This window comes from Marmota monax, unplaced genomic scaffold, assembly GCF_021218885.2.
Source record: "Marmota monax isolate L192 unplaced genomic scaffold, Marmota_monax_Labrador192_F-V1.1 WCK01_AAM20220418_F8-fsc00086, whole genome shotgun sequence".
In the NCBI taxonomy this organism is placed as follows: Eukaryota; Metazoa; Chordata; class Mammalia; order Rodentia; family Sciuridae; genus Marmota; species Marmota monax.
In genome coordinates, this window is record NW_026693086.1 from 1567371 (window position 1) to 1591584 (window position 24214).

General features: G+C 47.4%; 1 protein-coding gene across 2 annotated transcripts in view; it reads left to right on the top strand.

Annotated features, from left to right (window-relative positions):
• Window positions 1–3081: 3081 nt before the first annotated feature.
• Prkcb (protein kinase C beta) overlaps window positions 3082–24214 on the top strand; it is a 303273-nt gene continuing 282140 nt past the window's right edge. The window contains exons 1-2 of one of the 2 annotated variants that reach the window (XM_046454415.2): window positions 3082–3318; window positions 4374–4405. In XM_046454415.2, the coding sequence (XP_046310371.1) occupies window positions 3146–3318; window positions 4374–4405 (205 nt within the window). In that variant the 5' untranslated portion in view covers window positions 3082–3145. The remainder of the gene's footprint in view (window positions 3319–4373; window positions 4406–24214) is intronic. The other variant, XM_046454414.2, reaches the window with a different exon arrangement.

Here is a 24214-nt window from a genome sequence, read left to right on the forward strand (position 1 = left end):
CAGGAAGCCTGGACTAAGAGATCTTGGCCTTCATTCCCAGCCAGAGAAACCTGTCTCTCAGGTCAGTGTTCACTTCTTCATGAAGAATGGACCAGGGAGGTGGGGGCTCCAGTGACCTAGAGGGCCCATGTCAGCCTCTAGGGAGCCACTGCCCTTCAGCTTCGTGTGGTACCATGTCACATCCTGTGGCCTTATCGACTCAAATGTCCTCTCCTCTGTTCTCTCTCTGTTTCTCTCCCTTCTCCCCTACAATCTATTTTCCATCTCGTAGGCAGGGTAATCTTTCAAAAATCACAAGTTGTTTCAGATCACGTCCCTGCTTTCCACGCCGCAAAAGGCCTCCTTTCACGAGAGTGAAACCCAAACTCCCATCCCCGAGGCCCTAACCTCGTCTTAGAAGTGCTCTTACCTCTGTCCACGCCAGCCACACAGCCCTTGCTGTGTTTTCAACATGATAAGCAGGCTCTTCCTTTGCATTTACTGTTTCTGTCTAGAACATTCTACCCCCCAACAGGCCTTTGGTTCACCCCTTGGCTTTATTCAAATCTTTGCTTTAATGTCCCTCATTATAAAGTTTTTCCATGGCTCCTGTCATTCTTTGTTTTTTTTTTACAACTTTCTTTACAGAAGGAACCTCCTTAGCACCCAGTATAGGTTTGCTGGTCAATTAGGTTATTTTGCTCACCCCCTTCCCCCATGAGACGATGAACTTCTCAAGGGCAAGGGCTTCTGTCGGGTTTATTTAATAGTTCGTCCATTTCATGAAAGAACAAATGAGTGGGTGAGTTCAGGAATGCAAGGCTCCATTTACTTGTATCTTTATCATTTTTCCTAGAGAAGTTAGAATTTGGGTATTTAGGTAAAATTCTAAGTATATAAACATGTGAATTGAAAAAAAAATATCACTGGGATAGTTAAAAAGGATGTCCACGGTGCAGCTTTGGAGACCTTCTGACTTACAAGGAACTGGGTCCAATGGGAACCTCTTTCCCCACCCTGAGCTTGGGCCCCTCCAGGAACTGACAGCTTTTCACAGCCCACCAGTCTCTGCATCACCTGGCCCAGGCTCCATGAGGTTCTGTTTGTTGTTACAGACCAAAGTCATCCAGGGCACTTCGTTCAAAAGGCAGGATGTGGGCTGTGAGCTTCCAGATCAGGGGTTCAAAGGAAATCTACTTTAGCAGCAATGTCTCCTGGGATGTTTCCCCAAGCCTCCCTGAGAGGTGGCGGGGCCTCTTAAAGGACTAATAATAGATGGGCACATCCAGTTTCCCAAACATGTCAACCTTAAAAGTGAGTGCTATTTTTTTCCTGGTTACCTTTGAATTACTATGTAGGGGAAGGACATTCTATTATTATAGTGGTGGCGCTCCACATGCTACCTCATAATGACTTACCACTCGGTTGCTTCCAGGCAAAATTGTCATAATGGGACCTGATTTCTGTCACTACTCAGGTTTGCCCCTTTGTCATCCAGGTGCTTTGTAGTTAGGAACGTCCAGCCACCATTCCACAACAGTGGGACTGTGGGTGTATCTCTTAATCACTCCACGCTGCACTATCCTTATCCATAATGAGACTTACTGAATCTACATAAGGTTGTCCTTGGGACTAAATAAGACAACACCAGTACCTGACGCTTACTGTCTTGGAACACATATTGGGCATGGGTAGGGATAAATGGGTGCTGGCTTTTAAAAAATGTTCACTCACCTGTTCACCCACTCACTCCTTCAACCAATATTTATTTGGCTCTTAGGTGTCGGACTCTGAGCTGGACACCCGGTGACATGATGGTAAGCAGCTCCTTCTAGCACAGCATCTTGGCCAACTGAAGGAGCTCATTGTCCAAAGCAGTGCTTCATTCCCAGATGATGGGGGTTGGAGAGAGAAAGTGCAGGGTATGGACAGGGCCTTGGATAACTCCCGGTTGCACCTCCTGACAGTTACCACCCTCTTAGCTTCGTCCCTGTCTTCCGGGATGCATCAAGGAGAGAGTCTACTGAGTTGTCTATTCATGTGTCTTGGGCATCTCTCCGACGTTTGCCAATCTTTTCTCTAGCAGGTAATAGAAGGCATCTGTCTTAGATGCTTTGGGTGGATGAGTAACAGGAAAGGTTTCTCACAATACCTCTTGCTACTCATATTTGAATAGATCAAGCCAGATAGACTTGTAAAAAAAAATGGGGCACAAATATGACCAGAATTTGTAAAGATGAGTCCCAAGTGAATTAAATTTGAGGAAACACGGAACTATTAAATCTCTCTATTAGCCCCATTTTACAGTTGAGGAAACAGAGTCTCTGTGGAAGGGAAGAACAGAACATAGGGAGAGATTTCTTCTACATAATTCAGGCAAGCAAACCCCAGAATCTTCTTTGTGGTGGAGTTTAGATATATATAAAACAAAGATCGATCCTCCCCTACCTCTGCAGAACGTGTGTATGTATGTGTGTGTAAGGGTGTGCAGCCACAGGCCTTTCCGGATGAGTGACAGAGAGAGCCCATCCCTCCAGGAGACGCGTGCAGAATGACCAATGGGATGCATGGGGGTGGATGGGTACCAGTCTCTCTGCAGAGGCCAGGGTGGAATCTGCTGGGCCCTCGGCTCCCCTTCTCCCCCTCCTAATCCCCAAAGGTCCTTCCGCTGTCGTTACTCCCCAGGGCGGAGGCACTGAGGTGCTCATCTCCTTAAAGCAAACCAGGACCCCAGGACCGAAGACTGGGTAGGGGCCGAGGCTGGGAGCGGACGAACGCAGGCTGCGGTCCCCGCGCCGCAGCGCTGCGGCTAACCCTTGGCTGGGAGGCCGGCAGCCGAGGGGGGTGCCAATATGTAAAGCAGCTGGCGGCGCTGGGCGGGGCCTGGGCGCGATGCAAATGAGGGAGGCGGAGCCCGGGGCAGGCTCCGCCTCCCTCCCCCGCAGCTGGGGCCAGCGGTGCCAAGCGCAGCTGGACCAGCGGCAGCAGCTGGGCGAGTGACAGCCCAGCTCCGCGCGCCGCCGCCGCCAGAGCCGGCGCAGGGGAAGCGCCCGCGGCCCCGGGCGGCAGCAGCGGCCGCCTCCTCCCGCGCCTTCCGGGCCCCGCAGCCCGCGGTCCCGCGGCCCCGGGGCCGGCACCTCTCGGGCTCCCGCTCCCCGCGCGCAAGATGGCTGACCCGGCTGCGGGGCCGCCGCCGAACGAGGGCGAGGAGAGCACCGTGCGCTTCGCCCGCAAAGGCGCCCTCCGGCAAAAGAACGTGCACGAGGTGAAGAACCACAAATTCACCGCCCGCTTCTTCAAGCAGCCCACCTTCTGCAGCCACTGCACGGACTTCATCTGGTGAGAGCGCGCCGGCGCAGGGCACCTTCCCGGGGGCCCCCCGAGGGCAGTGCCGCGCGCGGGGACCCCCCTCTCCGAGCCCTCAGTGCTCCCGAGGGAGAAGCCACGCCGGTACCCCTCGCCCCAGGCTCTCCCCTCGACCCTTCTGGCCCGAACTCCCTGATGGACAGTCCCGCAGGTGCCCTGTCCTCTGGTCCCAGACGGCTGGCTGGGAGGCACCTCCTGCCCTCTCTTGCCCCCAGGAGCCTCTAGAGCACCTATGGGCAGCATCGCGGGCGCTTTTTCGCCGGCTGGCTCGGAGCACCGAGTGTCTGTCCCATCTCCGCAGGGCAGCCCCTCGGGTGCCCTCTCTCCTGGGGTTCCCTACCTCTCTGCCTTCTTCCGGGCTCCAGGCGCCCCAACCCTCACCCCTCCTTTCCCGGGGCAGCACCCCGGGGGGAGGTGTCCTCTGCAATCTCCCTGAGGGAATGGGACATCCTTTCCTCCTCCGAGTCCCCAGAGCAGTTCTCTGGGTTATCTCTTATTGCGCCTCCCCGAGGGCCTGGGTTCCCTTCCCACTGATCAGTCCTCCCCCTCACATCACTGCGGGGGAGCCCTTTCTTCTCCCTGTCCCTTCAGGCATGGGGCGTCCTTTTCACCTTCCTAGTCCCCAGGGGACACCGCCACTGCCTCGGGGTCCCTCTCTTCCTCCCTCTGCCTGGGTCTGTATTTCTTCTCTTTGCCCGAGGGCACTCGGGGCATCTCTACGGCAAGTCTCTAGCCTGCCTTCCGCCCCCACTCCAACGGAAATGCTCACCGCCCCCCATCCACGCCCCCATCCTGCCACCTGGTGGTCGCAGTCCCCTCTGTCTTGCTCGGGTGACGGAAGGTGGGGGTTACCGCTGAGTTGCCACCTACACCCACCTCCCCAAGGCGGAAGACTCTTGGGCACCCGCCTGTGGCTGGGAGATTGCACCTGGCTGGCTTAGAGGGCAGGGGAAGCGAGCGGGTGACTGTGGGAGAACTAGCTGGTGGCTGGGCCCCTCTGGCTGACATGCCTCCTTCTGCCTTTGCAGGGGCTTCGGGAAGCAGGGATTCCAGTGTCAAGGTAGGCTCTGGGGCTTTGGGGATGCCGTTTGTGGGAGGAGAGGGTGAAAAAAGACTTGACAGAAGGGATCGAGTTGGTAGAGCGGAAGGAATCCCGCCTGTCAGAGTGACCTCCCAGGCTAGGAATTCTTCACCATAAAAGGGTCCTTTTAGGAAGTGTGTGTGTATGGGACAGTGATGCTCCATTCAGGAAAGTCCCCGTGGAGCTGGAGGCCCTAAAAGTGGAGGAAATGCATCCATCCTTTGTCCTTTCCCAGGAATGGAAGAGTGGAAAGGGGTCGGATCCTGCTTGAGTCTCCGGAGACCCTTTCTGGGAGGACCTTTCTTGCCCCTTTTCCTGCTATTGCCCTTCGTCGTCGCACAGGGAAGTTTTGCTTCTTCTCCTGCTTTACAGAGGTCTCCGCAGGTGGCTGCCTCCTCTGCAGATGGCGCCTCCCCTAGAAAAGCAACTGTGGTATCCCCTGGGCCGCCTCCTCCTCTGAAAGAAGTGGTTCCAGATGGGGTGCCTCTCAGATCCTGGTTTAAATTGTCCTTTCTATCTTGTGGGTAGAAACAGGAAAGACTCCCAAGTTACCTGGGTCCTTGCATCTGGTCGGAGACCCTGGACTCGAGCCAGGCATGCCCAGCCTATTTTGATCAGGTGTAAAGTGACCTTGGGTGGTGTCGGGGTTACAAATGGGCTCTCCAAAGCCATCTCATGCAAGGACTTGTTTATCCCCTAGGATAGCTTAAACATTTTGTGAATTAGATGTCAGCATTTTAGAACGGGGAGGTTTCACATACATCTGAATTTCCAACTTCTACTTTGCTGAGAAATAGTCTCCCTTTGATGTTAGAGCAATCATTTGGAACTGAGAGCAGCTGTTTTTGTAGCTGGGGCACTCACATTCACCATTTTGTCCCAGTTCATTCCCACCTGGCCTGCTTCATCCCCTTTTGGCCCCTGTAGGTATTTGAATTTGCAACCTCTGGTCTGGAAATTTTGTTTGCTTCCCCTCCACTTTTAAGCAAGAGCAGTTGAGTTTGATGAAAAATGGCACATTTCTACTATGTGACCCTGGGGTCAATTGAACATCCTGGCGCACTGGGTTTAGACAAGAAGAAAGCACTTGAGTGATGGAAGGTTTGAAATACGACTTGGCACTCACCAAGGTTTAGTGGTTGCCTTGACTCTCCAGGGAAAAGCAAAGAGATCCCTGGTGAGTGGAGATGGCATTGTGAGTTGTGTACACTCTGGAGCATGGCACTGCTGTCCTCTGAGATGCTGGCTCTTTTCTGATATCTGGGGCAGGACAGACTCAATGCCCCTGCCTCTCTTACCAAGATTTGGAGCCTCAATCTCATGCCACCCACCAGAGGACTTCCCAGATCCCTTTAAATGGCAAACACTTGGGCCCAGGTACAAATGACTTGGATCGATTTCTAGAACTTTGTCTGACCCCTCCCCCACCCCCAAAGAAAATACCAGTGGCAATTTGGTGCCCGAATGTGTCATTTCTTTTCTGAGATTGCCTTTCAATTCCACAAATGGGTTTCTGTCTTCGTGTCTTGCTGAGGTCAGGGGTGACTTTTAAACATTTTTTGCTGCTGCTCTCTTGGGCTGTGAGCTCTGACATTATTGATGGCGAGGAAAGTCACTTTGGAATGTGTGGGTTTGGCACGTCAGAAGCAGGAGACCCTTTTGTTCAAAGCCTGGGAAATGATAGGAGTTTTCTGATGTAATGAGAAAGAACGAATTAAAATTTCTAATGAAGTATGGATACTTTAGAGATAGGAGTGCCTTTCTCATTTATTTATTTGTTTGTTTGTTTTTTATTTATTTGTAGAATGGATTGAACCCAGGGGTGCTTAACTACTGACCCACATCCCAGCCCTTTTTATATTTTATTTTGAGACAGGGTCTTGCTAAGTTGCTTAGGGTCTTGCTAAGTTGCTGAGGCTGATCCTCCTGTCTCAGCCTCCTGAGCCCCTGGGATTACACCGGCCTACACCACCACACCTGGCCCACTTTAAATACATTTTTTTCTTTTTGTGGTTGTAGATGGACAGAATGCCTTTATTTCATTTGTTAATTTTTATGTGGTGCTGAGGATTGAACCCAGTGCCTTATGCATACTATCACTTTGCTACTGAGCTGTAGCCCCAGCCCCTGGCCCACTTTTTTAAAAATATTCTTTTAGTTATAGATGGACACAGTACCTTTATTTTATTTGTTTAATTTTTATATGGTGCTGGGGATCAAACCCAGTGCCTCATGCATGCTAGGCAAGTATTCTACTACTGAGCCACAACCCCAGCTCCCCTGGCCCACTTTTTAAAAAAAATCTTTTAAATCATCTTCTTACCCCTCACCCTGTGGGCATGTGCAGAGGCTACCAAGTAAGTTAGTGTGGGGTCGAATCATGACTTTGAGACTTAATTACTTTCTTTGTACCTCAGATTCTTTATCTGAAGAATGGGGCCAATAACAGTACCCACCTTAGAGTTGCTGAACAGCTGTAAGTCATTACAATATTTAAGATGCTTGGACCAGAATGTGGTGCAGAATTACCTCTCAGGAAAGAATCAGCTGTTACAGTTGTCTCCAAACTACCTGCCACGGTAGGGCAGCTCTGTAGGGTTGCTTTGCCATGGAACTGTTAGCTGAGTAAGAGTCAAAATTCAGCTGTGAACATGTGGTTACCTTGGGTTGCTGCTGTTGACAGTGTATTTCACTTGGGTCGGAATAGGGAGGAGAAGAGAGCAGGTGTGACCGATTGTCAGTCCCTGGCATTGAGATATTTAGGATGGGGTATATCCAGGAAGGAACGAAATTTATCCCTGGCATTGAGCATTGCCTGGGATTAATTCTGGAATCATAGAGGAGCTCCTTCTTATCTGATTATTTCTGGGTACCAGATATTTCCTCTTAAAGTGAATCCTACTTAGAATGGGATCAACATTTTAATAGAAAACACATTAGGCTTTATTTTTTTCACCTAAGTCAATAGTCCAGAGAGAGCCCAAGGTCCTTCAAAAGGACAGACACACACTCAGGGTCACTTGTGGAAGTTGATTCCAGAGACTTTGGCCTGCATCCTCTCAGCTAGAACTTGATCACATGGTCCCACCTGCTGCCAGGGAGCCTTGGGAAATTCAGGTAGCCGGGTTCCCAGCCAAGAGCTAGCTGGGGGAGGGGAGTTTCCCTTTCTAAAGTGGAGACACAGAGAGGATAAACCTTCTGCCATTCTTGTGTGGGAGGTGTGTGGGCTGATCCTAAGGCAAAGAGGCCAGAGAGAGCCGCCCCCAGGCTCCATTATGCTGTCACGCAAATTGGGGATGTTGGTGTGAGCTGGGAGTGGACCGATGGAAAAGTTCATAAACCATGGGAAATTATGGATTTTTATGTGCCCAGGGGAGCTTAAGGATAGATTTTCTTGCTTTTGTGCTGCTACAGGACAAAACTCTAAGTTGACTGCTACATAATTTCTCCCTTTCTGTTTTCACTGTCTTTTTAAATAAAACCACTCTCTGGGAGGTAGTTTAACAATGCTTCTGGTGACAGGGGATTGGGACTGAGGATCCCTGTTGTGACATTGCCTACATTCTGGATTAGAAGTGGGATCCCTCACACAAGCAGACTTCTCTCTCTGGCATTCTTTAGAAGAGCCTAGAACCTGTGTTTATGCTTTGGTTATAATTGAGACAAGCCATTGTGGGTGGAATTCAATTCTTCGCCCAAAAAGATTTTCCAGTTTGGCAGAGAGAAAATTTATTTATTTATTTATTTATAAGAAAGTCACTTCAGTAGAAACAGACTGTAAAATAATAAAGATCCAAAATATATAGCGTGAGATTGGAGTTAGATGGACCTGGGCTCACATCTCTGATCTGCCACCTACTCACTGTGTGACCTTTGGCAAATCGTTCCCTTTGTTGTAGCCGGGGCCTCCTCATCTATAAAATGGGGATCATGATGCCTACTTTATGGGGTTATGGGGAGGAGTAAGGAGGGCCTGCCGAGAAATATCCACTGTAAGTATGAATGGCTGTGAGATGATCATTATTACTGGATAGTGATAGCAAACTGTGTCAAAGTGGGAAAGAGTTAATTCTGGAACACACTAAATGACTATGCCTGTTTCATGTGCTTAGATGGGGTTTCTGTTTTAGGTCTGTTTCTCTATAGGCTTTGAGTGACGCCAGTGAGTACACAGTTCAGTGTCTAGAGCCGGAGAGCCAGGCTTGGTGAGCACCGTCTTTCCTTGTGAGAAAGATCTGAACTTGCCATGGACTCTCTAGCAAAAACCCCAGGGCGCTAATTTTCTGACTATGAAGAGCTAGAATGGATGATGATGATTAGTAAATCTGCTCTTCCCTTTCCTGTGCAGATTCAAAAACTCCTTTTTTATGTTTATAATTAAAATTATTATAAATCTTAAAGTATTACGTGAATCCAACCAGTTGTATTTGTTTCCGCCAGATAGCAACCCTACAGAGCAGAAGCTTATTTTAGTGTCTAATTAGCATATATAGGTTGGAATATTTTTCATGTAATCAAAGAGGAATGAGAGTTTGAGTGTAGCTCAGTGGTCGAACACTAGCCTTGCATGTGCAAGGTCCTAGGTTCAATCCCCAACACACACACACACACACACACACACGTAAAAAGTGAATCAAAGGTTAATTTTATTTTGAGCGTAGTTTTCCCTATGAATTTATAATATAACACTGTGTACTTCAGGTTGAACTTTCTCAGTAAAATCATAAAGAAGGCCATTAAAAAAATGACTAAGTCCACCGACAAGTTGTTGGATACCTCTAATCCCAGAGGCCTGTGAACCAAACCCCACTCACCTTTTGGCCCATTTTGAATGGGTCCTGGAGGTTTCGATGAGGATAAAAGACAGAGAAGCCTTTTGACTTTGGGTTTGATAATTTGCCTCTTTTCTTTTTCTCACCTGAAGTGGGATTTCAGGCTTAGTGTCCCAATTGAAATAAGAATCTTTGGAGTGGGTTAACGTTGGGTCTTAAAAAGGAGGGTTGATTCTGTTGGAGAGGCAACAGAAAATTCATTTTGAGCTGTAGAGCACTCCAGGGATGCCTGAAGCTTGGTCACTGAGCAACAGAATGCCTTTCTAAGTAAATATGGAAAATATGACCTTTGAAAATCTAGTTGATATGATATACAGGTTCTTAGAAACTAATTAAAATATATTATTTGCAATACTAGTGATACTCTAGGTATTGCCCCGAACCAGCTGTGGCATGTTTATAATGTATTGAGGTCAATAAAGGAAAACATATAAGAGAAGGTAATTGGCCAAGAAATGAACTTAGGGGTTGGAAATGATTTGTGCACATTCTTGCTGTGGGAATACCTCTACACTCTCTTTCTCTGTCCCTGTCTCTGTCCCTCTCCATACACGCACAGACGCACAGGCAGGCATGCACACATATGTAAGTAGATCGTTACATCGTAATTCTGAAAAGTATGCATTTCCTTTTGATACTTTTCAGTTGTCTATTTAAGTTAAATTATGGAGTATTATTTTAAAATCCATGATCTGGTCTTTGGATTCTGTAATACAGTTAGTTTTGGGGTGCACGGGAGGATCCTCTGAAAAGCGCACCAGCTGAGGATGGCTTGGGCCCTTGTCATTTTTGGCATTGGGTATAACATCATGTATTCTTTGGCTTCATTCATCCTATTTCTCCATTGAAAGTGTATGATATTTCATAGATGGAATGCTGGCCTTTTTACAGAGAATACAACACAAAAGTGTTTACATGTGACATTTGGAGGTGTGATGGCTCTCTGAAAGTCTGCAGGAAAGTTGTCTTTTCACCACATATATACAGTTTCCACTTATTCATCCTTCCATTTATTCATCCATCTATCCATTGACCGTTCATTCATCCATCCATTCATCCATCCATCCATCCATCTATCCATGCATCCATCCATCCATTCATTTCTCCCTCCCTCCCTCCATCCATCCATCTTTCCATCCATCCATCTTTCCATCCATCCATCCATCCATCCATCCATTCATCTTTCCATCCATCCATCGGTCCATCCATCATCCATCCCTCCATCCCTCCCTCCATTCCTTCATCCATCCATCCATCCATTCATCCATCTTTCTAAAAAGCATTCACTGATTAAGTTGTATGTGTCAGGAATGATTTTTGATGTCAGGAAATAATGATGAATGCTTTTAGGGTGATCTCTACTATCATGGAGCTTACAGTGTGGTGATGGGAGATAAGGCTTTCTTCAAATCATGGCACCAAGACTTAATTTCACTTTTATTAAGTATTTTGGAGGAAATGCATGAGGTGCTATGAGACCGTGTAATGGGAGATCAACCTCTGTAATGGCTGGAGATGGAGTCAGGAAATTCTTTGGTCTGGGAATTAAAAAAAACCAACATTCCAAGTTCCCATTCTCTGAGGTAACTGGGAAAAGCCCACATTATCAGGGTCTAGAGCTAAAAGTCTGTAGTGTGGGGCTGGGGTTGTGGCTCAAGTGGTAGAGCGCTTGCCTAGCATACGTGAGCCATCTGGGTTCGATCCATAGTACCACATAAAAAATAAAATAAAGATATTGTGTCCACCTAAAACTAAAAAATAAATATTTAAAAAAATCTATAGTGTGAAACTGTTCATATGCTTCATAAAGATATGTGGAGGAGCCCAGCCTTTGCTTGTGCCGTGGCTGCAAGAGGAGACCTGGGCAGCACAAGAGAGCCACTCAAGATGGCCTTCCACGCAGTGAGAGATGCACCGAACTTCATCTCTTCTTAGTTAGGAACTCCGATGATGAGCTGACTCTCTTTTTTCCCCCCCAGGGTTTGCAGTTTGAGATGGCTGTTCTAAAGCTGAAAAATAAGACTGTTTCAGAGGTGAAAGAGCAAATTTGAGCCAATAGGCACAAAATAAAAAGAAAGACCAGAACAGAGCGGAGTGCCAGTTCCCAGGGGCCCAGGGTTACTTGCATTATTTCCAGATCCACCCCTCACCCCGGGTCTCTCCCTGATGTACTGCATATTATTGCTTTGTCTTAGACAGTGTTTTCTCTCATTTGAAGATTTTTTTAAAAATATTTTTTTAGTTGTCAATGGACCTTTATTTTATTTATTTATATGCGGTGCTGAGGATGGAACCCAGTGCCTCACACATGCCAGGCAAGTGCTCTACCACTGAGCCACAACCCCAGCCCTGAAGACATTTTTTAAGTGGTTTCATGACCCTCAGCATTAAATCACACGTGGAGAACCATCCTTTGTTCACTTGCTTTCCGTCTTCCTATTAAGCAGGGAGTCTCAGTTTGGTGCTGTTTGACTTTTAACATCTTTCGGACATGAATATGGACACTTAGTAAATACTCATTGAGTTTTCTTTATTTTTTTTTATTATAGAGGAAGAATAGGGAATTATGAGAATATAAAGAGACCTTGGTTTCTATCTGTAATCCTACTTATTTATTTCTATCTGTAATATAGAATCCTACATATTTATTTATTTTCTCATTTTACCCAGTTTGGATCTTGGACCTCCTGGGCCTCGGGGCTTGATTTGATACTAGCTTTTCCTCCTGGTGGATAGGGAAGGAGACTTTCTGTGTTCTTCTGGGAAATATCTGTGTTGGAAGCTCACTCAGTGTTCCAGGGGGTTGAGAGGTGCAGCCACACAGGGTCTGGTAGAGGTGGTAGCTTGGGTTCAGGATTAATCATGGTGGTGTTGTTACCTTTTAACGTCTTCTCGTGATTGCTTGTGTCTCTTGGTACTTCCTTCTCCCTCAGTCCACAGGCAGAAAGTAGTCCTACTGAGTCATATGAGGAGCTCACACCCAGACCAGGAGGGTTCTGGGCCTGTCCTTTGAATCCTGGCATTTGCTAAGTAGATGGAAATCGCATTTGCCAAGTAGTAGATCCGCAGCGTTAGTTATTCAGCAACGACCATGTTCTGTGGGGAATTCCAACATTCTTTCTATTTTTCCTGGTGCTGCTGAGAAACTAAACTTTCTAGAAAGACAGCATAGAATTGGGCTTGAGACTTCAGCCTGAAACATCGCACAGACCTGATTTTAAATCTTGACTCTCTTCATCACTCTGTGACCTGGAGGCAGGTGACATAGGATCCTCCCTTTTTACCAGCCCACCCATTCATCCATCCTCTCTACCCAGCTGCTGTTCCATCCATCCATTCATCCATCCATCTGTCCATCTATCTATTCACTCAATAAATATTTATCAAGTGCCTACCATAGATCAGGTACCATTCTAGGCATTGGAACTAGAGCACTGAATAAAAACAGTGTCCCCTGTCCCCCCCCCCCCCCCATGGGATTTACATCCTAGTAGAAGGAGGAGAGCCATAGACCAACAGCACAGAGCAAATGTGCAACATGATGTCAGGTTGCAGTCAGGACTTTGAAGAGAAACAAGACCATGATATTGACCTTGAAGATTCGTTCTCCTGGGCTTTTGAAGGGAGAACAGCACATGGCCAGTCGGTCCTGACACACACTGAAAAGTGCTGCACCGTGGGCAAAAAACACTTTGGGTGGCCTCCCTCCTCCTCTGGGAGGGGTGGAGAAGATTCCACAGAGAAGGTGATACTTGGGCACAGTCTCACAGTAGGAGCAGGAGGTCCCAGATTGACAAAGGGGTGGGGGACAGAGGAGGGAGTTTTAGGCAGGGGAGAGCACAGGTGGAGGCTTGGGGGAGAGGGAGCAGGAGGAAGATGAACACCGCGTGGCGGGTTCTGGGCCTCGTGGAAGTGTCATGACCAGGGAGTGAGGGTTGATGTCATTGAAAGGGGGATATATGTTTGGGCTGAATGAAATGGCCAGAGAGCAGCATGAGATGCATTTGGAAATGATAACTGCCGTGACTCAGGCCTTGACATTCCAGGCTCGTGGGGTTAGAGGTCATTTAGGAGAACCTGAAATGGCCACTCAGGAGCATGGGGGGAGTGTCACCAGAACATCTCGGGGCTGTTGCTATATATATATATACATACATATCTTTGTTGCATCCTAAGAGAGGTTTGGAATTCCATGTCAGTCATGACGTCGATCTTCTTGTTTTTTTGGGGGGGTGGTTACTGGGTTATTTTTGTGGTTCTAACAATAGGGATCCCTCCCTTCCCTGCACCCTTAGGTGAGTTTTCCTCTGGAAGGAATCCTCCCACTTCTTCTCCCTTTCCTGCTGCCGTCACTTCTCCAGCAACGCGTGGTCATGGGGTGCGTGGCGGCGATGAGTTTGTGCCTGGGAGATGGACAGGCTAAGGCTCAAGCTTCTGGCCGCAGGACCTTGACCACGTTACCTACACTCTTTGTGCTTTCGCTTCTTCCTAGCTAAAAGGAAATAATGATAGCACCGAGTTTATAGAGCGCAGGGAAGTGTTTCTTTGGCACCTTAAGCAGCTATTTCTGTTCCTCTTGGACTGGGCACTGCCCTTGGCCTTTATAGAGTTGATGATCTTACGCGGGGGAGCGAGGTGCGAGCTCCTAATGCAGGAAGGGAGGATAAGAACGGTCGTGCTTACCGTGCCCTGGTCAGTAGCCTCAGACGGGTGGATCCAGGAGAGAGATGCTTAGCTGGGACCAGAGAGGTGACCTGATTGGGGTGAGGAAGAAAAGAGTTCTGAGAATCTCTTTTCCAGCTTGCGATGCTCTCATTTGTGGGAAACCTCAGAAAGTTGAATGGAAATCTGTTGATCACCCCATCGGCTGACCTCATTTTGAAAAACGCGTCGATGGCATTTCAACTTTGAACACAACTCTGGCCATGTCATCTTTTGCATTCTAGTTCCTTCGCCCTTTGAGTGGAGTTTTTTTTGCACTCTCTCGAGTTGAAGAAGCTGGCAGAGAGCATGTCGGAAGATGGAGGGCACAGACTGCTGTATGTCTAGTTTTCTTGCTGAGGGTGGCGATTTCTGCGAATAGCCCTGTATCCAAGGTCCTCCTGTCCTTTGGGATTCAGGCAGTCATGCAAACGAGAATTCTGTTGTTTATCCAGGTTATTTATTTATTTATTTATTGGTGGGTATTTTTCCTTGTGGGGAATAGTTATCTGGATAAATTGAAAGTCAGAGTTTACGCCTGGGGCTTTGATGATTCTCTCTGGGCCACCCAGTACTCTAAGGAAAGCAGGATTGGCACAGGGTAGTGAGGGGCCTGTTTTTATTTCAGCTGAACATCCATTCCCTAGAGGTCGGCTTCCCACTCTTTCTGGGATTAAGACCCAGTCTTTGATCTGGAAACTTCCAATCTCTCTTTTCTCTCTAGCTGGAGATACAGCTGGTTTTCTGCAGTCATGACACAGCCTTGCCCACCACAGGACTTTTGTACATGCTCTTTCTTTTTTTTTTAATATTTATTTTTTAGGTGTAGATGGACACAACACAATGCCTTTATTTTTATGTGGTGCTGAGGATCGAACCCGGGCCCTGCCCGGGCTAGGCGAGCGCTCTACCGCTGAGCCACAATCCCAGCCCTGTACATGCTCTTTCTTTAGCCCAAATTCCTCTCTCTCTTCCCCCGTCTTCCTCTGCTCACCTCCTGCTCTTCCATGAACGCCAGTGTCTTCTTTGGAGAAGCTTCCCTTGGCCTTCCAAATCAGGTTCCCCGGGATACTCTCCTAGTTCCTTCTCATTTACATTTTCTAAGTATGTACCGATGTGTTCTGTTCATTTGGCAGATGTCTTCCTCACTGGAGTGTCGGTTGCGTGAGAGTCAGGACCACATCAGTCTCGTTTTCCACTGTTCCCACGTGCCTCGCTTCATTCTTGGCCTATAGTATGTGCTCAGTAAACACCTACTAACTGCATGAATCATACAGGGGAGAAATGAATGGATAGAAGGAGTCATTTGATTTAGGCATTAGTGTGTAGCTTAACGAACTTCTGTAATCTGAACACATCCATGGAACCAGGACCCAGGTCAATAAACAATGTTGCCAGCACCTTCCACAGACTCTCCCTGAAGAATAATCATTATCCTACCCCCTTTCACCTATGATTACTTCCATCCATTCCTGAACTTCCATCAAATAGAAGAATCATATAGAATGTAGACCTTGGGTCTCTATGATTCCATTCATGTATGTGCACTTCTCTGTTATGCATATTACACTTTATAAAAAATTCAAAAGGTGCAGAGTTTTGAATTACTGAGGAGGAACATGAGAAATGTTAATTGGGACTTTTCAGTTTTGCAGGAAGAAGTGAATTCCCCAGTGGAAGACAGGCACCTTCTGGATTCACCCATTGAGAGATTTTGCCGTTTTTGTCTTCTTGGTGGGAGGGGGAGGGGAGCATCTGCTTCCTGTTTCAGTGTTGCCCATCAGTTGCAAACAGTGCCAGGGCCTCCTGACAATTTTCCTACCCATTAATTTAGCTCTGTTAAATACCCGGGAAACTTGAGCTCACCAACTATTTTTAGGACTTACATTTGAGAAATCCTATGTTTGTTAGAAGGTATTAGTAAGAATCTGCTAAAGCTGCTGTAACAGATAAGCCTTGAAGTCTCTGTGGCTTGACAGAAGATCTATTTCTTATTTGCATCACAGACCAGTGGAGGTGATCCTGGTCAGGCAATCTTTCACTTTCCTGATCCTACCCGCCCCAGGGTCCTCTCCATTAGGCCAGTGGATGGGGGGAGGATCATGAGAAAGCACACTCATTGTGTAACCGCTTTCCCTGGAAGGGACATTTATCACTTCAGTTTCCATTCTGCTGGTCAGAACTCAGGCCTGGGGCAGAACCCGCTTCAGGGGTTGCTGGAACATTTGGGCTGACTCTGGGTTCAGGAGAAGGAGACAGGTTTTGGGAAACACAGCAAACCCTGCCCCAGTTCCCCCAAAGTCCAGGTTTCCCATTGCTTCCTTTGGGGGGTGATATATCCAATTTTATCTCTTGCTTGACCAGTAAAACCGAGCTGTGAAACTCCAGAGCTCTTTATCTTATCAAACATACTCGGGTACATTTCGGGGAGAGCAAGTTCCATTTGCGTTACTAAAGAGCAAAATAAAGCAGCCCTCTTCTTGTTTTTAGCTGTGAGATCCATTTGGTTCTTGTCAGCATTCTCGCTTCCTCTGGTGGCCAGTGGACATTCTAGATACTACTATTGCAGTCTGGGGTAGGCAGGACCACAGGATTGTCCTTTCCTTTGGCTTATTTGTTCTCTCTCACACAGAAGAGAGCTCTTTGGTGCTCCTACTTCCAGATATTTGGCCGGACACCCAACAAATGAATTATCTATTGTTGTTGAACAAAACTTAGTTATTAGTGGCTGAAAATAACCTTCATTTTATTTAGCTCTAGTTTCTGTGGGTCCGTAATTTTGGCTGGGTTCGGCTGGGTGGTGGTCAGTCTGTTCTTGGCTGGGTTCACACACAAGCTGGGGCCTTTCTCCATGTGGGATCTCATCTTCTAGCGGGTCCATTCGAGCTTGCTCACGTGGTGGTGGGTCTGTCCCTGGGCACAAACAGAGGCTGCCTGGCTTCTTGAAGCCTCTGCTCAGACGCCGTCGTCGTCGGTTAGTAAAAGCAAATCACAAGCTTGCCCCAGAAACAAAGGCGGAAATAGAGGAGAGAATAAATTCATCCTCTTGATGGGAGAAGCTGCAAATAATTTGTGACATTTTTGGACCCTACCACCTCAAGGTCAAAGTAGCCTTTGGGAGTGTTTAGCTCTCTAAAACATGCTTTAGTGTGCATCTCCCGAAATGAACTTGAATCTGTAGCAGGCCCTGGACAAATGCTTACTGCTTAGACCTGGCAATGAGAGGACCTCATTAGGAAGGGGTGAGGCCAAATGAGATGAAAAAGAGTACAGCTAGGACTTAGTGCCCGCAAAGTGCTGAATTATCCCATCACCCTCACTACTGAGTACTACTCAGTAGTACTAGTACTACTGAGTACTAGCACTCAGGACTACCGCCACCACCACTTGGCCCTGCAGAACTGGAGAGAAAGAGGAAAGAAAAGAAGGCCCCCGCTCTTGGGGGAGAGATCTGGGAAAGAGTCAGAAGTGCGAGGGGACTTTGGATGAGGTCTTGTGACCTACCGGTCAAGAGCATGGTTCAGACCGCGGCTCCTCCACTGGTCTGGGGCACTTTTCTTGACCCTGTAAATCTGTGAAGTGGAGATACAGACAGCCCGCCTCCCAGGGTGCCATTGGATTCAAATAGATAGGGGCCGGCAAAGAACACGAGATTGTTCATTAAATATTAGTTTTTTGTTTTTAAAGGGAGGGAGGGAGAGAGAGAGAGAGAATTTTAATATTTATTTTTTAGTTCTTGGCAGACACAACATCCTTGTTTGTACGTGGTGCTGAGGATTGAACCCGGGCCGCACGCATGCCAGGCGAGCGCGCCACCGCTTGAGCCACATCCCCAGCCCCTAAATATTAGTTTTGAAAAAAAAAAAACACCATAAATTCCCAAAAGCGTCCTTGGAAAAATGTCCTGAGAATACTGTTTTCGACAGCTTTCTCATCACGGTGACCAAAAGACCTGACAAGAACAATTTGAGAGGAGGAAAAGTTTTATTTCGGGCTCCTGGTCTCTGTCCATGGTTGGCCAACTCTATTGCTCTGGGCCCCAATGAGGCAGAACATCATGGCGGCAGAGTGCGGTGGAGGAAAAAAAGCAGCTCAGGACATGGGAGCCAGGAAGCAGAGGGAGAGAGGGTTCTATTTGTCAGGGACAAAATTAAACCCCAAAGGCACACTCCCAGTGATCTACCTCTGTCTCCTCCAGCCATACTCTACCTGCTGTTACCACCCAGATAATCCATATCAGTGGATTAATGCACTGGTTAGGGGAAGCCTCTCACAACCCTCTCACAACCCCGATTTTACCTATAAACCATCATGCATTGCTTCACACAGGAGCCTTTGGGGGACACCTCATATCTCCACCATAACAGACACCCTTCTGACTTAGTTCTCCTCTTGCAACCCTGGTGAATGTCACTGCTCCCTGGTTTTAAAAAGTGAAGATTTTTTACATGGGTTGTTTATGGGGTGGGGGGAGGTATCTCCTGGGAATAGCACATTTGAGGGATTGAGGGAAAGGAGAAGAAGGATCTTGGCACCATGGCTATAATGGAGGCCAAAGCTGATCCCACGTCTGGAGTTGGGATGTCACTGCAGAAATGAGACATTGTGGATCTGCATGAAGTGGTCATTGGCTCTGGGCTGCTATTCAAGGGAGGGAGTCTCAGGAGGGCATGGCTACGAGCCATTGGACTTCAGCCCTCTCAGCAGCTGGGATATGAGCCGTGGGCCTGCAGGTGCGGGGAGGGTTTGGAGGATGCAAGACGGGACCCATTACATGCTTCCAGGTCTCCATGAGAGGCTCAGTCCACACTAGACCTCCTTGACTGTCTGTCAACCTGAGAAGCCTCATCATTTACAAATGGGTTTAGTTACTAAACTTATACTCACAGACTGTATCTAACAAGAACTGGAATCGCATTCACAGAGACTCCTAATTGGACTAGGCCTAGGGACATGGGAATGGCTTACCTGAGGCCACCCGGCTACCAGAGAGGAGAGCTGGGGTTCACAGCCAGGCAATGGGACTTCATGACTCACCTTTCTCCCTTGTGCAGTCCTCTCCCAAGTTCCAGGAGACTCTAGGCCACGTTCCAAGGCTGGTCTTCATGGCTCCATAGCCTTGCCTGCCCATAACCCTTGCACCATATTGTAGTTCCACTTTGGGAAGTGTTTTCTTGAATTCTTCTACATATATATTTTTTAAAATTCATGGGTCATCTCTCATTATAAGGCCATGAAATCAATTTAGTAAGTCACAAACACCATGAAAAAAAATAGAATAGAAAATATCAGAATGAGTATCCTTAGGAAGGGCAAGTATTGTTCCATGAATCCTTTCTGTCGTATCCTCACATCCGGGCCTGTGTGAACTGGGTCAAAATGCAAATTGTGTATCTTACTGTGAGGCTGGTCAACATAGTTTGAAAATTGTCAAGAGTCGAGGGAAGAAAGTCCCGGAGCCTCATGAAATTGGTCCATGGGCCGTTCAACTTAATTTATTTTCAGAGATGATACAAGTGCCTGATTTGGACTGGTTCTAACTAGAACTTTTATTCCTTCTCCAACACAATATCCCCAGATTATTTAGATGATCATCTTGGAGCTTTAACCCATCACCGATGAAAGTTATTTTTCCACGTAGAATTTGAAGCATGGCATCTGAGTTCTTAAAAAAAAAAATGGAATTGTTGGTTTTGGTGGAACTGCCAGGCCTGACCTGTCACTTGGGTGAAGTGTCAGAGTGCTGTGTCAAGTGCTGGCAGAGAGCTGTCCGTCTCCTGCAGAGAGAAGGAGCTGGGATAATGTGGGCTTTGAAAGAAGTGTTTTATGATCAGAACCGGCACAGAGGGAGGGAGGAGGCGGGTGTCGGGGTTGCTCAGGGCTGCTGGGAGGTGGGGGAACAGCACGCTGGCACGGAGGGGGTTGGATCCCCATGGCGGGACCCTGCAGAGGGCCACCTCCAGCTGAGGCTTCCAAGGGCTGCGATTCAGTGTGTCTTTAGAGTCTCTGGTGTCCCTAGGTAGGTGGGGGCCTCCATGACAGCTGGCCCCATTGTATTTCCCTTCTGGCCCTCTGTGATTTGGGGCCCAGCAGCCATAGGAGGGCCAGAGCCCTCCAGATGGGACAAAAAAGTCAAGTCCAAGAGGTTAAAAAAGAAGAAAGAAATCAGGGACAGGCCAGTCTGAGAGAGAGGAGAGTGTGTTGATTTCTGTAGTCCCTAGAAGGGCCTCTGAAAGTTGGGCAGATAAGCTGAAGGAATTTTCCATTTCCTGGACATCTTCAAATAAGATTTCCAATGCTGCTGACTCAAGCTGACATTTACTGAGTGCTCTCGATGAGGGTGGCTGGTCGAAGTACTTTACATATATTAACTCATTTAATCCTCCCCGCCGCCTGTGTGGTCCCTGCTCGTATTGTTCTCATTCTCTGCCAAGAGAACGGTGAAGAGCTTTTATCAGTGTCCTATACAGTTAGGGTTCAAACACGGATTTGGGTTCAGGATCGTAGAAAAGCCAAGGTGGAGCTTGAGAACAGATGATATGGTGATGACGACGAGGAGGAGGAGGAGGAGGAGGAGGAGGGGAAGAGGAGGAGGAGGAGGAGGAGGAGGACAAAGTCATCTCACCTTTGAGGGTTGGGAGGAACTGGTCATTTCTAAAACTGTATCCCTTTGAATCTGCACCTTCCATGAAGATTTGCTGGTATCACTCTCCCCAGCCACAGATAAGGAAGCAGGCTTAGAGAAGATAAAGAATTGGCTAGAGAGTTGGATTTGGGTCGATCTGCATCAGAGTCTGAGTGCCCAGCCACACTCAGACGGTGAAGGTCGGGGTGGTCCCTGGAAGGGCGAGGCAGAGTGGCAATCGGCAGGCTCCCTGGTCCACCTCGCGGGCCAGGAAGGGGTGCTTGCCACACCGTTGGGTGCAGTTGCCAACATCGGAGAGGAAGTGGAAAGTCTCTAGTGGGAGAAACGTTTCCATTAAGTGTTGTTTCTTTTTTCCAGTGAGGGATTAACACATCTGGCGATTTATAACCACAGTCCTGAACAAGGAATTCAGAAAGTAGCTCCTGGTTTTGGGTCTTTCAATGGTAATGTGACCACAGTCCCCTGACTTCTTCATGCCCGAGTTGCTGGGCTGGGAGGGCTGGCTGAGGGCTGTGAACGTCCTTGAGTCATTTGGGAGGAAGGAGGGACCGCATCTAGCAGGAGCTTCCACGGAATGGTGAAGACTCCCTGAAGAACTGTTTCTAATTATTTGAGGCCCCGCACTGAATGCTTCACATACGTGATCTCCCTGAATGTCCACAGCCCCCTAGGAGGTCTCATTATGAACCCCAGGAAGAGACATTAAGTGACCTACCTTTGGTCTCATAGCCAAAAAGTACAGATGCTTTCTGCATGTGCTAAGATTATATCCTGGATAAAACCACTGCAAGGTTGAAAATGTCCTAAGTCAAAAATGCACGATTAGCCTGAACCTACCCAGCCTCGTTGCTGAGCAGCACAGCTGTTGTGATAGTGGGGAGGACCAGGAGTGTGATTTGCTGGGGCAGTCCAGCTTCTCAGGGGAGTGTCACACCGCACATCACCGGCGTGGGAAAAGATCACAATGCAAATCTGGAGGCCCTGTTCCCGCTGAACGAGTATCACTTTTACGCTCTCATAAAGTGGAAAAAATCAGAAGTTGAACAAGCCATCCTAGGTCAGGGATCCTCTGTAGTCGTCTGCTTCTGAATCTCGAAAGTTCGACGGACTCTGCCAGTGGCCCTGAGCAGGCTTTGGCCCAGGCCCTGGTACATCATGGAGTGGGAAAGGCCATGCCAAGTCTGAGATCCCTGTGTAGTGCTTCCAAACTCCACTCAGAAGGGACTCATCGTATAGGGCAGACTGGTTGGCCATCTTCAGCCACTCCATGATGTACAGGGGGTTATAGGAAAATAAAGGTGCTTCTGCCCTTGTGGCCCCCCAGCAGGTAGAGCAGATCCATAAACCAAATATTTATAATACAGTGTGATTTGTGCTGTCACAGTGGGGTTGGGGAGGGTCCTGGGGAGACTGCACGGAGGACCCCAAGTTCTCAGTTGAGTTTTGAGGAAGAGGAAGAAGTGAAAGAGAGGAAGAATGTTGGCTAGGCTGGAGGAGAAGCAGGGGAGAGGACACGCTGGTAAGAGGAAGTAGTTGAAGGTCCCCGGGTGGCTTCGCTTAGAGAAGAGATTTGGAGGGGGTAGAGAGAAGGCAGGGGATTTATGAAAACAGGACAGGAAGACCTCTAGGATTCAAAATGAGCCTGACTCTTCTCAAGGAGATAGGACTGACAGCTTTGGGTGTTGAAGGGAGAGAGGACGGGCTTGGGGACCTGGGGAGGGTGGCTTTGGGGGAGGTGGGAGGAGAGAGCACACGGGGAAACAGAAGCAAAGAGAAAATGTGCAGGGTATAAAAGACGTTTAAAGGCCCGTGGAGAAATTCTTGAGTGATGGTCTCTATGATCTTTGTGAAGAAGGAAAAAAGAGAAATTAGATCTGTATTCAAATCCGTGACCCTAGGCAAATTTCATGTCCCCAGCTTCCCCATTCTTTAAAAAAGGATGAATGGTAACCGGAAGACTTAAGAGTTGTCAGGGTCAAATCTGATAGTGTTTGTGCCAGGTTTGTGGCTGGTTATAGCAGGAAAACAAGTGGTATGAATATTGTCAGCTATTGAGGGAGTTCAGATTTGGGAACTTGACAAATAGGGATCATAGATTTCAGCAAAAAGTACAAGGGGAGGAGGAGGCTCAGGGGAGAAGACAGCGGTGTCTGCATTGATCTGTTGGGTTTGAGATACCTGTAGTGTCCTCAGGTATAGGTGTCCATTATTGGGAATAATGAGAAGTCAGGGATGGGAGTTAAGAATTGGGAATTATTAATACAGGGAGATATTTTTTAAAAAATATTTAAAACATATTACTGGAGATACTCACAAATTTCCATGGTGTGTGATATTAAGCAAAATGGAATTACAGAGTTATTTCAAAAATTCCTTTTTTAATTCCTCTAGTTGTTAAAGGAGAGTGTCTCAGTTGGGTGCTGTAATGGCTTAAATACTTCTCTAATACATGCATATTTCCCATTTATTTATTTGCTTTTATTTAAAAAATTATTTTTGATACTGGGGATTGAACCCAGTGATCCTTTACCACTGAGCCACATCTCCAGACCTTAAAAAAAAAAATTAAATTTTGAGACAGGGTCTCGCTAGGTTCCAGGCTGGCCTCAAACTTGTGAGCCTCCTACCTTAGTCTCCCAAGACGGGGGGATCAGAGCCACGTGCCACCATGTCCGGCACAAATCTCCCTTTTAAACAGAAAGAGTGAGGTGGAGCTCAGAGCTGTATCCCTGCTAGAATTTAATAATTTAAATTTTCATGCTTGTGTTCTATTTATAGAAAATGTTACAAGTGCTCCAGTTCTGGTGGTTGTTTTGGGTAGGGTGCTTGGGTTGTTAGTATGGAACACGTAACAAGATGTCTGGAGGTGGGTGGTGGATCCAGGGTTGGTTTAATGACAGGCTTAATAGCATCATCAAAGACTCGGACTCCTCTCAATTACTTGCTCTGCCATCTGCAAAAATGTCATCAGTATCTCCCCTCTTGGTCCCAAGAAGGCTGCAATATCTCCAAGAATCACATCCTCATAGGACAGTGTACAAAGCAGAAAGGATGGGGACACAGGACAAAGGATTTGTGTCATAAGTGCCTCATGTCATGCCTGCAACTGTGCACCTCTCTTTTGTGCATGAGGGACAAGGCTGGCATGCTGTGAATAGCAGTGTGGAAAGATGTCATTAAGCCACACTGAATTAGCTAACCTAGATAGAGCCCTGTGTCTTGAGATCTTGTTTAGTTGGGTACTTCATTCTCTTACGGCTTCGACCATTTCAAGACGTGTTTTCTGTCCACTGTTGTTGAGTGCATTGTATCTCACATAATTTCAGATGATTGCCCCGAGATAGTAAGAATGATGTTTTTTTACCCTCCCCTTTTCTCTCCTTGATGGCGTAGTTTCCCCTTGAGATTGGGTCATTTCATCTTGGTTTTCCATTTCAAGTCATTTCGGATTATACCCTAGACATTATCAATGTTAAGTTGTAGAGACTCTGGATTCTGTTGTATTTCTCTGAATAGTGTTGTTATTTTTCATTTGGGAGGCCATTGACTTGGTTGGACAGTCGATTAGTGACATCAACTCAGATGTCACTTCTGTTTTTCATTTTATCC